Genomic DNA, 18,155 nt, shown 5'->3' with positions numbered 1-18,155 from the left:
TAGAGCCAAAAAATTGAATTATTTAGAGGGGATAATGAGCCATTTACAAAAGCCTTTTATTTAATGGAAGTGGAAAATTTAGCAGACTCAGAAGTGGGAATTCCAGCGACCTTTAGCTAAAATAATACTAAAATAGTTTAAAGAGAAGTGAGAGTAAATGAGAACCATGTGGGGAGAAAGAATGAAAAGGAAGAAGGGTTCCTCCCTCTCTTGCTGAAGGGGATGTTCTCAAGGCCCAAGCCCGATGAAACACACAGGTTGGTAATTTTCCAAGGAGACCAGGGAAAGTTCTCTCTTCCCCTTTTCATGTAAGGCACTGAGAAAACAGTCTGGGAAATGCTGGCCTGTTCACCAATTCTTGTTTTGTTATGTGTCAATGTCCATCTTAATGTCAAACAAATAAATGAGGCAAAACAAAAGGTACTTTAAGGTATGAATAGTCTTTAGCTGTGATTCAGGGCATGCTGGGCTCTGCAGAGAGCTTTGGCCTGATTTGGTCAGACCTCAGGCCTGACTTTTGGCCTGACAGAGGTGCTTTGCAATTTAAAATCTTGTTCTGTGCCTAAAGCTAAGCTTATCACAGCAATAAAATTAACAGTACAGAGTGTGATGATGACTGGTTAAGGTACCATGAGAATTTCTTTCCTCATAACCTAAATTTTCATTCTGCTAAAATTCCAGTCCCCACTAAAAACAGAAGTAGATGAAAATACAGGCTCAGCTGCTGCCACGTCTGCATCCAACCTGTTACCTTGACATTTGTCCCCCATTGTCCTGCTCAATCCACCTTCCCAGGGTGCACTCCTCTCCCTCTGAGGTGCAGCTTGCAAGGCTTCTCTTCCAGCATTCCAGAAATGGTCACAATTGCTTCATAGTCAGTGTTGCTCCTAAAATGCACAGCAAGAAGTTCAGTTACAGCTACATGCAGTCCTGTGTTTAGGGATGAGGTGAAAAGGGGACAGTGGTGGCCTAAGAATGCTCCAAGTCACAAGCACAGGTCACTAATGTTGGTGCCAAGTCCACAGGGCTGTGTTCCACAGGTACAATACATGGTGTTTGAAAAGGACGTTTTTGTGCCAGAAGACATTGGATTCATGTTTGCAAGAATGAAAATATCATCCTACTTGTGAAATTCTGGTTCAGGTGAATAAATGAAAGGAAGCTCTGCTTAGAGCAAACACCTGCACTGCCTTGATGTGAAAACTCCTCCCTGTGACAAAGTGTGAAGGGAAAAGTTTCTGTCACTCCCCTGAGACAAGGGGCAGTCAGTGGAGTCCAGATTGTTAATTAACATAAAAAAGGTTACAACTCTAGTTTTGCACCAAGTTGAAGAGCATTATTTGCCCAAGGCTAATGCCACTCAGTGCTCCTGAGACTGTTTCTGTGAAGGACTTCTCTGTGTCTGAGTGCCAGCTGTTCTAAGGGCCTGAGGCAATGCCTCTTTCTGCCAGTCTTTGTTTTTTTCCTTCTCATAAAACAATTCCCCTGCAGAAAGACCACTGATTTGGGGAGCTGAATTATTAAAATCACCTCACACCTTTCATATAATTATCTCCTACTGCCACACTGATCCCATACTCTGCTGTGTTGGGAATTCTTCCTATGGAGCCCCACGGATGAGCTGGTTGCTATACAGCAACATCTTTGCTTTCTGCTATTTCCAGGCATTTTCAGCCATGCTGATTAGTGCATTTGTCAGACAAAAAGGAGTGCTTCAGGCATATTCAGCAGAATTCCAGTAAATTTTAGGCAGTCTGGGGAGGCTTCTGGACCACCATGCTCCTCTAAGTAGGGACAGTTTAGAGCAGCTGCTCAAGGCTCCATCCCACTGCAGAATCAGTGGCTCCAGTGATGGAAAGCACTGGATTGTGTTCTAAGGAGAGAGGAGTTATGGCAATAACTCACCTACAGTTTGCTTGAAATTTTTCTGTCAGCAGTTTTCAGAGCTCACTGAAATCACTAGGACAGACTTATTTTAACTTGCTGCCACCATGTGATAGCCTCCAAAAATACTTTGTAATGAAAAATGTTGGTTTTTTTTTTACATGAGTTACATCTCCCTAATCAGAACAAATAAATTAAAGTCTTTGGGTCATCACAGAATCATGGAATGTTTTGGGTTGATAGAGACAGCAAAGCTCATCTTGTTCCAAGCCCCTGCCCTGGGCAGGAAAACCTTCCACTAGACCATACTGCTCAAAGCCTCATCCAGCCTGGCCTTAAACAATTCCAGAGATGGGGCAGCCACAGCTTCTCTGGGCAACGTGTGCCAGGGCCTCACCACCCTCATAATGCAAAAGTTCTTTCTAACCTTACCCTGCTCTCTGGCAGTGTGAAGCCATTACCCCTTGTCCCATCACTCCAGGCCTTTGTCCCAAGTCCCTCTCCAGCTCTCCTGGAGCCCCTTTAGGCACTGCAAGGGGCTCTGAGGCTCCCCAGAGCCTTCTCCAGGCTGAACAACCCCAGCTCTCTGTGAAGAGCACAATTTCAGTCCTGTTAACTGTACCTTGCAGCAAAGCTGATCTGCAGAATCTCTCTGGTAGGTGCCTCCCCTTCACGTGCCTCCAAAATGCCTTTGGTTGGGAAGATGGAGAATACTTGCAGGGCCTTATGGTTTTTCTGTTCATCTGCAGTGGAAGGGGCAAATGTCAAACAAAGCCATACAGGACCCTCTGAGTAAGTGTGTACAGCAAGCAGCCCTCATGGCAATGCAGCTCTTTGCTGAGCAACTAACACATCATGTCTCACACTGCCAGAGGCTTTCTGTGCATGTGCACAGACTCTGTTTTTGTCTTCCAATCAAGGGCAGTGATTAGTGGTCTCCACATTGAAATAATAAGGCCCTGATCTTCTTTCCTCTGGAGCCCATCTATTATTAACAGCATTAGGCTCATGCTCAAAGTGAACCCATGAGGAGCTGCTGCTTCTTGTTGCCCCTCAGGACTGATTTATGAATGAGCAGAGCATGCCCAAGCATTGTGAGGGCTGAGACTCAATCTTTTGGTTAGATGTGGAGTAACTGCTGAAATCAGCAGTGGTACAACAATGTCAAAAAAGGGAGAGGAAAGAGGAAGGGAAAAGCCCATAAAAGTGAGAACAAAAGCAGACCATGTTTGCACCCAGGATCATCACATATTGCCCCTATATTGAGTGAGTGCATGCAGTCTTAATAAAAACACTGAATAGTGAAACTCTGTAACAAGGAAATCAATTGCAAAACCAGAATACCCAGCAAAGCAGTCCAGTAGCTTCTGCAGCCACTCCTGTTATACAGGAAGACATGTTCTGTCTTGGTCTGTGCAACAAAGCAGGTCTGGAAATCAACCCTGTCACAAGAGAGCTCCAGGACTGGAACAGTGAGGTAGGCAGTCACTGGGACCAGCTGCAAAACAGGGGAAAGGGAAAAGAAAATAAAACCCACCTCAGTTTTATAGAGCTTTAGTAATTCCTGCTCTAGCTGGATCATTCTTAACCCCAACCACTGAATCAAGAATCAGTGTTCTGTGTTCTTTCACAATAGAGTAAATTCTCATTCTACAGCCTTGAGTGAATGAAGTAGTTGCTTGTGTATTACTTTTTTGGGATAGGTTTTCATACCAGACACTGTGGTCTTAATGAAGTAACACAGAGTGAACGTTCTCATTTGTTTTTAGGGTTTTCTGTGGAGCTGCAGACATTACAGCATCTCCTGGTCCCTCAGGACTGTATATGGCCCACTATGAGTCACTCAGTTTGTGCAGATTGCCCAAGATTATGATTCACTTGACTGTATCTTAGGTATGGTTCTCAGTCTTACACAGGTCATGCCTCAGAAGTACCTGGTATGAAAAGAGAAGTGCCTGCAGTGTACTGGGTGCTGAAGGCTGGGAAGGGGGTTATACATTTCTGACTGGAAGGGATCAGTCTTTACATGCACCTGGGCTTTGACCACACTGCAGGAGCTCAACAGAGTCAGGAGCCTTTCCAGAAGCCCTTGGTTGCTGCAGGAGGCACTGCCTGGTGCCTCAGGCATGGCTTGTTCCCTGAGACAGCCCTGACCCCTGTCTCAGAGTCATCCTGTGACTGGCTGTGTGGCCCTTTGAGTGTCACCCGGGCTCCCATGCAGAGCTGGGCTCCCAGCACCAGGGTGTGACCCCAACCTGCACAGCCCACCTGGGAATCACCTGCAGTCTCAGCAGACAGCAACCCCACAGCCATTTACTTTACCTGGATGACCCCATTTACTCCAGAGGTGCCTGTAATTCAAGGCTGAGCAAATCCTAATCCAAGTCAGAGATGCTGCTGAAACAGCCCTTTCCCAGGCCCCAGAGACCCTGTCCTGACCTCACCTGGGTAGTGTAGTTACTGTGCTCAATGACCAGATTTTGATTAAACTTCAGCTTTCTCTCCCCACTCTCCAGCTGGAGCACTTGGCATCCAGGAAGCAGCTGGGTCTCTGGCAAATGTTGATACCTGAGTAACTCCAGATTCGTGTGGAATGACACTTTCACCTGTGGGAAGAGGAATTCTGATGACCATCACATAAGATGACACTGTGTGCAGGAAATCCAAAGTACACAAAGGCCCAGTCACACATTTTCCCACTGGAACCCAAAGGTGTCATGCCAGCAGCCAAATTCCCACTGGAACAAAGCAATACAATGAAAGAAAAAAACACAGCTATTTCCTATGAATCCAGTACACAGAGATGGAGTGTAAAGGTGAACAGCTGATCCCTGAACCACAGGGGAGAAACAGTCTCTAGCAAGCCAAATGTTTTGAGTTCCTGAGGGTACAAATACCATGTTCCCAAAACTGTCTTAGACATCTAAGTCCTCTTTCTTCCACACATGCAGAATTGAGATGTGTCTCCATGTCAAAATGAACACACCAAAATGAGAAGCACACTTCAAAAATGCAACTCATTCTTTGCAAATGTTACTCATTCTTTGCAGGTTACCTAATTCTCTACTCTGGGACTTCATTTCCTTTAATGTAATTTGTACACCCCAAACTAATCAAATTTTCCTCTCCTTGCACTGCCTGCATCTAATTTAAGGAAATGAGGGAAGACTGCAGTCCTTGGAAATCTTTTAATTTGTCCAACATATATATGGCTATTGATTTAAGTGAGCTGCAAACCCACAGGGTTTTCTGCAGGAATTTGCAACAGGTCAGAGTTGATGGGAAAAGCACATCAGGAATAAAAAAAGATTATTTGCAGGAAAAAAAAAAAATCTGTGCCTGCAATGTAGCAGGCAAAACGGCAGCAGTTAGCATTTGCTAATACACCACCATTCCCCCTGAAACTGGGAAATTCCTATGCCAGTTGTGTTTTTCTGTGGTTCCTCTGGGCCACACTAACACACCAATTACTAAACTCTCCAATCTGGCACAGGATTATTATTTTTGAGCCTACCAGCATGTTTTGCTGTGGATAAAGTACATGTTGCAGTTGCTGTTCCCTTTCCTCCTTCTTGCTGGGGGATGTTTCAGTGTTCTTTTTGGGATCTGTGCTGGAGAGGCTGAAGGGCATAGAGGGTGTAGACAGAAAGAGTCTGAAGTACAGCCGAACCTTGGTACAATTCATGAGTTTCAAACTCTGAGTAATTACTGCATCTGTCAAAACCTGGGGGAGAAATGATTCAGAACTGGTCAGTTTTAACTCCCTAGAGAGGTCTGTGTTGTTCTGTCTGGTCACGAAGCACCAGCAGGGATCTGAAGGATTTTACCCCAAAGCAACCCAGTATTTTCTACCTGTGTTACTCAATATTTATTGAGTGAAAAACCAAAATAAAAGTAACATAATAAAGTCTAAGTTTTCAAATGCTAAGGGTCACACAATTGAAGTGACTCATTTTGCTTTTGGATCTTTATGTCTTGAAAATCAGAACTTATTTTTCTACTTACAAACTCCCTTACAATGAAAGAAAAATTTGAATAAAACAGGCATTGTCTGAGCTCAGCTTTTCTTATTCCTGGCTAATAAGTACTTGTAGTGCTTTTTTATTCCCTATCTTGTTATGTGCAATATAGAAAATGAGGCTACTGGTGATTAGGATGCATTTTCACAAATCCTGTGTTACACAGCTCTGAGTTCTCCCAGCAGCACAGCAATACATAGCAGCCAAATACATCAGTGTGGGAAATACTCACTCCAAAAAAAGGCTTAGCAGGTAGGAGATCACTCGCCACTGAATAAAACACCATTCCTCTGTCGTGATCCATCTCCACTTCCAACCTGAGTGTAAAGAACCAGGGCCAGTCACAGCCCTGTCCCAGGCTGACCCATCCATGAGGGTGGCAGCTGTGAGCTGTGGGACTTACAGGGGATGCCTCAGGACAGCCTCCATGTGCACTCGTAACGGTGGAGCTTCGTAGCCATGACTGCGCCGCACCTTGTTGGGCACCCTCTTGGCAAGCTGACAGCAGCAGGGAAACAGAAATCATGTGGGAAATGGCAGCACTAAACCTGAAATGCTGCTTCGAGCCCCAGAGGCTGTCAACCAAAATAGGATTCTGTTTGGCAATGTAGTGCCTGTATGTAAGACATGATGGAACAGCAGAGGCCAAGCAGTAGCTGGACTCTGAAGGGCTGTGGGTGATACAGATGCAGGGCAGGTTTAGATCAGATGTTGGGAAGAAATTCTTCACTCTGAGGGTGGTGAAGCCCTGGAACAGGTTCCCCAGAGAATCTGTGGATGCCGCACAGATTCTGTGCGGAATCCCTGGAAGCATTCAAGGCCAGGCTGGATGGAGTGTGGAGCAACTTTTTCTGGTTAAAGGTGTAGCTGCCCATGGCACGGGGGCAGAGCTAGATGGTCCTTTCCAACTCATACCATTCCAGGACTCCATTATTCTACATTTCTTTCTTCAGGAATAAGGATTATTAGGGTTGTTTTTCTTGAACGTTCTATTAGCATTCATTCAGGTTACCTTGCACATTTGCAACAATTAATGTCAGAGAATCACTCAGCCATTCATAAAACCCTGGTCGAGCCTCACATCAGCAGTTGCTGAAGAGGAAGTTTCCCAGAGGAGAGGTATGCTGTCCAAATTCACACAGGAAGGTGGATGCAGAGCCAGGAACAGGACTCAGCAGTCCTGAGTCTCACTCCTATTGTTAACTACTGTTATCAATAAAACCTGATGTTGTGATAGCATTTCAAACCCCTGGGCTTTTGGCTGGGGTCTGCTGCCCCAGACAATGCAAGAAGATGGTGACGTTCCCACCCCAGAATGCTTCCAAGCTCGAAGAGAAATGCAACAGATGAACAACCCTGGCTAAGGAAGGATGTACAGGATAGCAGGAACAGGACTGTTTACACAGACTGGCCAGGTAACAGCAGCCTGTACATAAATTACAGGAAGGGAAACGATATTCCCCTTTGGCCTTGCTGTGACAGTCAGTTTACCTTGTCGTCCAGGCTCATGAAGCCCAGCAGCAGCCCGTCACAACACAGCTCAGTCTCGGTGTCCGGGAGGACGAGCGGGGTGAAGGAGATGTAAACGTCGCTGCTGCCACCTCCTGGAACCACCTGCGGCCGGGAGAGAGCGTTTAGTGCCCGGACCCGCCGGGATTGCACAAGAACCTCGGGACTCAGCTGCCAAAACTGAGTTGCACAAGCAGCATGCAATCCCCCGGGCACGGGCTCAGGCTTGCACGAAAATGCCAACATGTGACAGCAAAACTGACAATTACTTCAACTGCAAATATCACTGTGGCCACTTTTTAGCATCAACAGGGTTTAAGCACGGTCACAGACCAACTCTCTAAGTCCACAAACATATGTACTCCTCTGTTTGTTTTTGAAAATACCCGGTTCTGTCCACTCTTACTCCCTGGCTACCTCAGGTGATTATTCCACAACTTGCATATATAGGAAACATTTTTTGAAGAGTTACAAGTGTGAACTAAGAGTATTTTACAGTTCAGTTTAGTCTTGGCTATGTTTTAGTTTTATATGACAGCAGGGAATGCAATCACATGCACTAGCCAGCTGCAGTGGATTTTCTGGGATTTACAGGTTGACTAGATTCTGCTTTCTTTAGGTGAATTATGCAGGTTATGGTTAAATCCTGACATTGCTGCTGGCTACACCCCACAAAAGCTGCCTCCACAGTGAGGCACTTGTTTGTCTGACCTTTCTCAGCCTCAGCCACCTCAGAGCTGACTGCAGCTTCACTTCTGTCATCATTTCTTTTATGTAATCTTTAGCTCATTTTAACTTGTAGCTGAAACCCTTTGGCAAAAAATATTTAAAAATAAAATTGGCACACTGATGTTTTGGACAACCCTGTCACTCATAGCTAGATCTTTCCAGTGCTGTCTTTACCTTGTGATATTCCTAAGGGATTGTGACACTGTGGCCTGTATTTGCACAACTCACTTGTGAAGCACTGTGGGTTACAACGGTTTATCCATGAGTTATCTACACAGGACCCCTTTCCAGCAGCCTGATTTCCAGCTCTGCATGTTTCCAGAGCTTCAGGCTGGATGGCTCCCACATTTCACCATGCCAGCCCAAGGGAGAAGACCAGAGATGTCACTGTGGAGTACAACTAACACTGAAGTCCAGTCATCAGGTCACTGCTCAGATGTAGATAGGACACTTTCTGTCAACCTTGCAAACTCCTCATGATCATCTCCAAAGCTTCCCAGCCTGGTATTTCACTGTTTAGGAGAGTCTACCTCAAATCAAACTCAAAGCTACCTCATTTTCCTTCTCTGTCTCCTCTGCCCTACAGAAAATGTGCTAAATCTAAGCCCAAAGAAAATGGAAAAGCTTACTATCTGCCTCGGAGCAACGGAGTAGGGGCTGTCTGCAGGCACCCCCTCATGAGGTCGGATAAGCACAGAGATATTTTTCTCTCCTGCAGACTCCTGGCTGCTGATTTCCATCTCTTTGCTGTCAGAACCTGGAAGCTGCAGAGACACAGGGGTGGGGAATGGTTAAAACTGTTACACTGCAAGGGAGGAATGTGAGTGATGTGCACAGGGAACTGGTCCGGAAGCATGGCCAGCTCCAGTTTCTTTCTGGCACAAGGGCTGGACACGTGGATGTGTCCTGTACATTAATTTTCTCATCCACAGAGTAGCTCTCCTGAAACTGCTCCTGAATTTCTTGGAAAATGTGCATGCTTGGGTCCAGTTCTACCCATCTCTGGCCCATTATACAAACCAGCACTCTGGGGCAGTACCGTTCCCTTTGTGCACAAAAAAGGTTAGAGCTGTGTTCAGAACAACTGTGCATGCTGAGCTGAAGCACAGAAAATGTGATTTTTGTATCTTTTGTGTGAAGCTTTTGCCAGAGAAATACACAATATCCTGGGGGATACCTTCTCCCTGTCACTCCCTGCCCCTCAAGACACTAAATTGCCACATTATAATCAAACCTCATGTGTAATAGATGTTACCATATTCTAACAGAACCAATCTACTTTTAGCACTGGGATAAATACCTCCATATCATTAGCTGCAATTTGAAATCTGCAGGGTAGGTTCTGCTCCCTGACTACAGCACATGTTGACACCAGAAAGCACCCACGAGAAAAGCAGAGCCAAATTGAGGGGTTTTAGTTATTTTAATTCTTTCATGTAATGACAATAGTTTGTCAGTGACAGCATTTTAAATAGTATTTCTTTAGCTTTTTTAACGTTTTTAAGGAGAACTAATTGCTTATAGCTCACTCTGGAAACAGATTGCTGGTCCCCAAAGCCACCTACCCACATATTGCATGTTTAACTGGGAGAAGAGCTGCCATTTCTTTTAACAATCCAGCTCTTAGTTACAAGTTCTATCTCCTGTTATTGTTTTCAACCCTTCGTGCCAAAAAACCCATCATGTATCTCGGCAGCAGTATAAGAAACAGCCTCAGAGCTGACCTCATCTGTGGTTTCCAAAGCTGGATAAATGCTCCCACAGGGAATGGCAGCTGGATCCAGCTTTAACACGACCTCTGACTCTGAGGTGCTACCACTCGATGCAGCCTCCTTTCCAGCCATGTCCACAGGAGGAAAAGGGTCTCCAAAGAGCACCAAGAGGTCCACCAGCTTTTCATCATCTGGCTCTTGGTTGTAAACTTCCAAGTCCAGGCGGATATCTGAATAGGAAAGGAAAAAAGGATAATTTCTTCTAGCCAGTGAGAGGGCTCATGGCTTAGTTGGTACCAGAATATCAAATTTGTGTCTGTCAACTGATTTGTATTAAAGTGCATCTCTTAGGTTTCTCATGTTTGCTGTAAATGAAAATTATTGAAGAGCTTGCTATAGTTTGGCCACTTTCTATGTCCTAAACTATAATCAAAAGAAATTATGAGTATTTTGTTTAAGCAAATGGATTTAGTAGAATTTAAAAAAAAAAAGGAGATTGACTTTGCTCTGAAAAGCTTACAATTTCACTCAAGAGCTAAAAAGACTAGAGTCAGATGATGCCAGTAAAAAGCAGGTAGCACATCTGATTCACCAGGCTTAGTGTTGTAAGAAATTCATAAAAACAGGATGGAAAATCCTGAATTCCTACGATTTCAATGAGGGAAAACTCATCTACATCAAGATGGGATGTGCAATTGCATAGCAGCAGCACATTGAGTCACCCTCTATTTAAAAACATCTTCATTAGGAAACAAGTATGCCTGTCAATTTACAGGCTAATGGCTCCTTCTACTTTCATTTCTACAAGGAACATAAAAGCATCAATGTTTGCTGTACAAAAGCCATCCTTACCAAAGGGACTGGGATTGTTGAGCTGGACCCTCCGAAGCACAGGGAACCCTCCTGAGACTTGAGTGCCAAACCTGGACAGGGAACCTTGGTGTCAGTGCATGCAGAGAGCAGAAGAGTCTGAAATCACTGAAGAGTTGTTTAAAAGTGGAAACCAAGCTGGTTGCACCAGAGTGGCTCTCAGGTAAGGCATGGCCTACACTGTGAAGTACAATATTGGTTTCTTTTATCTGTCTCTTTTTTTCCCCATTTTTTTCAGCTGTCTCAGACATTTCAGAGTAACCATGTGCATACTGGGGCTCCCCAAAAACCAACCCTTACCCCTCATCCCAAGGTGCAGATGCCATTTGCTGTATGAGAGGGTTTAAATCTTCCCCTGCCACTATTGACCTCAGGGCTGCATTTCTCCTGGTCCAGCTAAAGGGGCAGGGAGAAATGAGCTGTGGATGATGAGAATTGCCACCATGTGCCAGTTGCCATCTCCACAGAGTCAGGTGAGGCTGCACTGGGTGAAATTCTACAACTGCAAGCCCAGAACAGAGCCTGCTGGAAGACTTCAGCAGTCTCGTATGGCAGATTATTTTTCTAATTGTGTTGGCAGAGAAAAAGGTATTGATTTTCTAGAAGCAGATACTGTACTTTGACTGACACTTTGCTGACTTCTCATTATAGCACAAGATGGAACAGGTGTGTGTGTTGGCTGCAGTCCATTGGTATTTCATTCTCTGATTTGTCTGACAGTATTTTGCACCTGATAATATATTATACCTGATAATGGGTGGCTCTGGTTTTGGTCCTGTCACCTGCAGGAAGATTGGACAGCCTTTCACAGTCATTTGCATAGGAATTAATTTAGGTTGTAAGTCTCCCACCTATTAAAATGAATTTTTGCTATTAGAATCAAGATAGCACCTTAGTTCTCTGTGTTATAAGATTATGTTTTGCAAACTGATTTGATTTTCAAATATTTTTGACTAGTTTCCTTTGACAGCCTCTAATTCACATGCTAATAACAACTCTTCCCAGCAGGAGAATGCAATACCTTATGCATTTATCAGCTTTGCTGCTTTTCTACACAACACAATCTATGGTATTGGTAGAGCAGAGCAGTGCACTGGCCAGCTCCCAAACAAATGTTATAAATCAAAATTGCTCCAGTCATTTTCAAGGCACATGAAAACCTCCCAAAGAATAAACATGTCCCCCTAAAACCAAACAATTGTTCCTTACATGTCGTTGGAAGTAGTGGTAATAGCAAGATCCTAAATTTTTACAGAAGGCTCAAAAAACTGAAAAAGTATTTCTAACAAAAAGGCATCTGGGAAATACAATTGGTGTAAAATCTGCCATGGTAAAACCAAAACCCCACCTACCTTACAGACAAGGTTATCCTGGTATTCTCCCCACATGTTGTTGTAAGCTGCTATTTCTATGCTGAGCTGCTGGAAAGCTTCCAGAGTTCCTGTGGAAGGTTGGATATAGAAAGCTGCTCCCTTCCCCTGAGACAGCAACGCTGCTGCAAACTCTGAAGGAGCAGAGCAAAGAAGCATTTCATGAATTCTGAGGAAATGGAACAAAGTTAGTCTTTCAAAGAATACACAGGACCATGATTTTAGTTGCCTTTAATCAGTTTAACTTCACTGACTTCAAAACCCTGGGATCATTTACTCAGCTCACATTTATACCACTTTACCCAAGTTCCCTTCTGTAGTGGGTCTTACTCTGTTTTTTAGACTTAGTGCTTGCCCAGAATATTTTACAGCAGGAGAACCCTTCCAACAACCTGATCCAGGACTCTCTGGGATATGCAAGGCACTCACTGGTTACCTGAAAAAATTTGAGAAAAATAGGCTGGGATTTGTGTTGACTGTTTCTTGTTCCACTAGCAGCTGCCTGTTTACCTCTGTGTGCTCTTCCATGCAAAGAATTAATTACAAAGAGCAAAGCCTTGCCACAGTCTGAGTCACCTAGGCCTGCACGGAATCTGTCAGAACAGCATTTTTCTAATCTTAAGCACTAATTCAACAGCTGAAAAGCTCTGTGTGTGGAACAGATACCAAACTCTATGGCAAGGTACCAATATGTGCAAGTTTTATTTTGGATACAGAAAACACATCCACACTTCACAGCTTTATGCTTCCATTTTCCCCCTCCCTCAGTCTCATGTGGCTGTAAATATTATCATTTTTCAGTACAACACATCAGAAATGACAGATGGGCTGTGCTGTAGCTTTCCACAGTGGGGAGGGTATGGTAAAGGGTTTGAGGGAGAAAAGCTTGCAGCATTGGTACTAGAAAACTGTGTAGGAGAGAAAGAGCCAAACATTCTGCATGTCATCCATCCTGTGTGCTGGGAGGGAACTGTCACCAGAATCACCAACTTTGTTTCATACTGTTGTTTGCAAGAAAAAGATGAAGAAGAGAGAAAAAGAAAGGGAGGAGAAAGGAGAAAAAAGCAGAAGGGGAAGAGAGAGACTGACCTAATGCTTATAAAAGGTGGGCTTTCAAACTCAGGAATGAACAGAGGAATTAAGTAATTTAACAGTTTAGACTTCATCAGATACTCCAACAATGAGAAGATGTGCCTGACTGGCACATTTAGTGCTGAATATGGCATTCAGCTGGCTTTCACCTTCTCTCCACTGAAGAGGTATTTTCATACCTGACTTTACTTTTCTGGCTGCATGCTCTGTGACAGGCCCCCTTCTTTTCACCAGGTAGCTTGGAGAGCATGAAAAAAAAAATTAATCTGATTTCAGGCTTAAACCAGACCTAAATTAGTATTTGAGTCATTATGCAGAACAGCAAGACTCACGGGCAGGCTCCTTGTTCTGGAGGCACCAAACAGGCACTAAAATACTCAGCTTCCAGTGTGAATGGAGCACTGATTGCAGTGAGATTTGTAAGAATCAGCTGATGCTTTACAACATCTTTGACTGCAACTTCAGACCCAAAGTCCAAAAGAAGCTCACATGGGCTTTGTGGCATTTGTCCTTCATCACTGCCAGAAAAAAATAACAGTAGTATTAATACATGGGTCTTATTTTCTCATGCCACAGAGTATTTCAGGAGATTTAAAAATGTGCAACATTGCAATGTGGTTGCACAGTGTAAAAGGACCATGCAGTCTGATTTTTGCCATCAGCATTTTCTGCTTTTCATTTTTTCACTTCTATCCGTATAAGGATTTATCTGGGGTCAAATTTTGATCCTGTATAACATGCCAGTCTACCAAATTAAATAAATATTTACTTATATGAAAAGATAGAAAGATGAGAGTGTTCCAAAATACAGCCATCATTCTGTGTATCAGAAAAATGAAATAAAAATCAGTCAGATATTACCTGTCGACTCCACTGCCAGAAGGTACTGAGTATGTGACATGTAGTCCCTTCACTTCTCCAGAAATGCTCAGGAAGAGGGGTTCAGCCATGTCTTCTATGCTACAGGAAAGTGTGAGGTCTTTCAGCTCACCCTGAAAAGCAAAGGATCAAGTTTCCTTGTGAATGAAGCATGTATCACAGAGGAAAGGCAGACTCTTTAGGGTATTTATTTTTACAAAATGAGTAAACTTCCCTGGATTAAACCCAGAACAATAGGACTGTGAGAAGTTTTACTGAATTGTTTTTAGTGCATTTTCTGCAGCATCAGAGCTGCTTAGAAGGCAGTACTGAGGGAAGAATTTGTGGCTGTTTCTCAGCTTTGTACTTGCAGCTGTCTGTGAGCCTAAAACTGCTCCATTACTGATTTCTGACATAACTCCTATGCTCCAGGTATTGAATCATAGAATCATTTAGGTTGGAAAAGACTTCTAAGATGATTGAGTCCAAACATTAATCCAGCACTGCCAAGGCCACCACCAAACCATGTTCCCAAGTGCCAAAGATACATAATTTTAAATACTAACTCTGATAGTACTGAACACCTACTTTAAAGCAAATAAATGAAACCCAAGTGTCCAGTGACTGTAATGGGAACTAAAACACCATATCTATAGGAAGAACCTGTATTTAGCTGCTTTAGTGCAGCTGTTTAAATGCCCTTGTAAAGTCTTTCTCTGAATTTCTGCTCCTGTATTTTGCAGACTCTCAGTCCCATCAGCCCCTCCAAAGTTTTCAAATATCAAAATGTTATGAGCCTAGGTGCATTCAGAAAAGCAAACAGACACTGTATATGCCACTCTGCTCCATATCATGCCAGATAATCCAAAGTGAGGATCTGTATGCTCCAAGAAGAGTGATAAGCATTAAGAGCAATTGTACAGCACTTCAAGAAAGGAAGAAAACTGGAACAGCTGAGATGTACAGAAACAGGGTAGAAATTGCACACCATGTGCACTTCTTTAATTCTTGCCTTCAACCGTGGTATCTCTAAAGCAAAGCCATTTCAAAGACACTGTATGGAAAAAAGAGCACGTGGTTTTGTACACAGAATTCCTTCCTTTCGCCAGATCGAGGTGAGATGAAAAAGCCAGTGTTGCTGTTTTTATAAAAGTTAACCAGTTTGTAAACTTACCACAATGTCAGCTGACAGCTCTATGCAGAATTCCTTCTCTTCATTTGGGCCTAAGGTGCCACTGGCAGGGGACACCACGATGGAGCAGGAAGCTGCCTGGCTTCCAGTGAGCTGCCAAACAGAAAGGACGTTCAGCTCATACTGATTCCCTCACACTGTCTCTTCTAAAAACACCAAGCTATTCTCAGGCTTAGGACACTTTCAGGCAGCAACACCTACAGCTTGTCAAGACTGGCTTTACAGTTCCCCACGGGTGATAAGATCCTCGTGCCTACATTCACTCCAAGTAACTTTGGGTGCCCAGCTGAGGCTGCTGGGCTGGGAGCAGAGCCACTGTCATCCCTCTCACAGTCTCAAGCCTTTCCAGGGTGAAGCCAATCTATCTGATATTAGAGCAGGATCCCAGATGTGCCCCACCTCTCTCCACTACAGAGGTGGGGGAGACACAATCCTGGTGCTGGCACCTTCCCTAAGTGACCGGCATGGAATGTAGCCAGGGCTTCCACTCATTTGTTCACACATCAGGAAAAATGCTCTACATATTCCTCCCAGGCTCCAGATGCTCCCAAGTGTTTTCCTGTAGGTCCTATACCAAGCACATGCTCTGTTAGGATCTCTTGGGCACCTGAGGACATCTGGAGTGGCACTGAGTGCTTTTATGTAAGCAATTGAGCTGAACCCTGGATGTCAGATGTGATGGATGCCAGATCTGAATAACCAAGGCACTGACAAATTTCCACTGACTGAAAAGAGAGTTCAGACCACAGTTTAAATACTGACACTAAATTTAGGGCTCCTACTCTGTAAGCTGAATCCCAGCCAGAATGTGAAATTTAAGCAGAATTCAGACACAATTCAAAAGCACCATAATGTCTTTGTTTTACTAAATTAAGTGCAAACCCTAAACTGCCGTGGTACTTTGTTTAACATTCTGGTGGCTTTACATCCTATGACCCCTCACATCTGCTCATCCATTTTCCCGGGGATCCACAAGGAACATAATGACATAAACTAATAATTAATCTTTTAATAGAAGTTGGTCTAAAGCTGAAGTTCTGCTCCCAAGCCAGTAAAAAAGCAATGACTACTCAAAAGGTACAACAGAAAAGCTTTCAAGAATAGTCATTATTTGTATTTCCTACAGAAATTGCAACTTCCATCCCTGCTGTATTCTTCACCCATTAGAAGAGCATTTACCTTTCCCCATAGATATTTTGCTGGCAGCAGTGTCTGGTTGAAAAGTTTACAGGTTGCTTTGACAGGAACTCCAGTATAAATTTCAGTGAATACTGGATGACTAGGTATCAGGCATGCTTGAGGGGTCTGAACTTCAACAAAAACAGGAAGATGACTGGAAATAAACACACAGATGGTCTATTGTTATTGTTAATGAAACGTGAGAGACATAAAACAGCATGCTGGGAAGAATGATGTTTATGTTTATTTAGCAATATTAGAAATTTGATAGTTCATTGATAGGTTACACAACCCCACTGTGAGTTCATATTTTTGTTGTAGAGAAAGAGAAAACTACCTGAAGTGAAAACCAGATATGAACCTCAGGAAAAACAAAACAAATGCTGCTTTTTCTCCTTACCTTCCTTCTCCATTTTCTACCTCCAGATCCAGCACTGTGTGGAGACGCTGGCACTGCAGTGATGTGAAGTGAACTGAAACTGTGCATAGACCCAAAGGAGGAATTTCTCCAGCTGATGGCTGGATGGTGAAGGTGGATACCTGGGAGAGGAGAGAGGGAACAGAATTTTTTTTGACATGTGCAAAGCAAGGGTAAAATGTTGAAGCCACCCAGTCTAATTAGGGCTTCCAAGTGTCTAATTTCTCCTCAGATGTGTACTTTCTCTCTGCCCCTCGAGTCCCACCTGGGTTGATGTCAGGAAGCACAGTGCCAGCTTTGTGAAAGCCTCACTGCACAAGGAGGCAGGGCTTTGCTTCAGTCAGAGCCAAGGGCACAGCAGGGTCAGCTGTGCAAGGACTGACAGGGAACATCATGGAGAAGCAATCAGCCTCAGCAGCAGCAAGGTGACACGAGTGGGGAAGGTTCTTGGACGGAAGGGTGAGGAAGGAGGGCTGGGAGAGTAGACACAGGAAGAGCATCAGCGAGGAGTGGGGGCTCAGATTCTTGTCCAAGATGCTGATGTGGGTGTGTGGGAGGAGTTCAGCAGTCTCAGCTCTACTAAAGCCTTGAACTCTTACTTATAGCAGCAGCAGCTGAAATAACTGTCATTCAGGAAATACTGTGTGTCTCTTTGGATCAGGCTGGCAGGGGATTTGTAATAAAGGGAAATAGAGAAAAATTGTAAAGAAGCATTCAATCTCAAAAGAACTCATGCACTTAGGAAACTGTGCAGGACTAGTTTTGTAAGAAGTTACAACAACTTACAAGTTAGAACTTCTGATAGCTGGAACAAATAATAAAACTCCTAAGCAGAAGAAATAAAATAGCTAAGAAGGGACTACAGCCAGCTGCAGCAGTGACTTACCTCTTCACCCCTTTGAGCTAGAAAAACCTGGCTTTCTTGCATCCTCCACTTTGCTGGCACCTGAGAAAGATTATTAATCTCAAAGGTTCTTGACACAGTCTCACCCTGCTTAGTCAAACCAAACCGGAGTGATGGAACATCAATACAAAGAAATGGACCCTAGGACAGCAGGAAACAGACATCAGAATGGACACCTCTGCCAAAACTGCTTCATTAAGAAACAGGTTATTATCTAGGATTAACATTTGATTTCATAGAGAATATCAGAAAGCAAATGCACTGTGTAATGCAGGAAAATTCTGTGTGTCATGGGAATATGAACATTGACTCAATAGTCACTACAGCAAAAATAACTTTTGTTTGTAACCACTTCAGATTTCTCAAGCCATTGAGAGGCAAAAAAGCTTCATCTGGACAATGGCCAGGCCACACAGCTC

The 18,155-nt window shown here is 43.8% G+C and overlaps 1 protein-coding gene across 1 annotated transcript in view; it reads right to left on the bottom strand.

Annotated features, from left to right (window-relative positions):
* Positions 1-39: 39 nt before the first annotated feature.
* DLEC1 (DLEC1 cilia and flagella associated protein) overlaps positions 40-18,155 on the bottom strand; it is a 33,233-nt gene continuing 15,117 nt past the window's right edge. Inside the window, exons 18-37 of the mRNA XM_038129124.1 lie at positions 17,719-17,877; positions 16,815-16,954; positions 16,415-16,568; positions 15,218-15,328; positions 14,047-14,177; positions 13,518-13,703; positions 13,365-13,423; positions 12,076-12,227; positions 11,471-11,574; positions 10,706-10,776; positions 9,866-10,083; positions 8,771-8,905; positions 7,395-7,517; positions 6,307-6,401; positions 6,136-6,220; positions 5,399-5,608; positions 4,329-4,490; positions 3,229-3,382; positions 2,507-2,627; positions 40-887 (exon numbers count right to left, since the gene is read on the bottom strand). Of these exons, the coding sequence (XP_037985052.1) occupies positions 779-887; positions 2,507-2,627; positions 3,229-3,382; positions 4,329-4,490; positions 5,399-5,608; positions 6,136-6,220; positions 6,307-6,401; positions 7,395-7,517; positions 8,771-8,905; positions 9,866-10,083; positions 10,706-10,776; positions 11,471-11,574; positions 12,076-12,227; positions 13,365-13,423; positions 13,518-13,703; positions 14,047-14,177; positions 15,218-15,328; positions 16,415-16,568; positions 16,815-16,954; positions 17,719-17,877 (2,679 nt within the window). The 3' untranslated portion in view covers positions 40-778. The remainder of the gene's footprint in view (positions 888-2,506; positions 2,628-3,228; positions 3,383-4,328; positions 4,491-5,398; positions 5,609-6,135; positions 6,221-6,306; positions 6,402-7,394; positions 7,518-8,770; positions 8,906-9,865; positions 10,084-10,705; positions 10,777-11,470; positions 11,575-12,075; positions 12,228-13,364; positions 13,424-13,517; positions 13,704-14,046; positions 14,178-15,217; positions 15,329-16,414; positions 16,569-16,814; positions 16,955-17,718; positions 17,878-18,155) is intronic.

This window comes from Motacilla alba, chromosome 2 (assembly GCF_015832195.1).
Source record: "Motacilla alba alba isolate MOTALB_02 chromosome 2, Motacilla_alba_V1.0_pri, whole genome shotgun sequence".
In the NCBI taxonomy this organism is placed as follows: Eukaryota; Metazoa; Chordata; class Aves; order Passeriformes; family Motacillidae; genus Motacilla; species Motacilla alba.
This window is presented reverse-complemented; position numbering and strand designations above follow the sequence as displayed.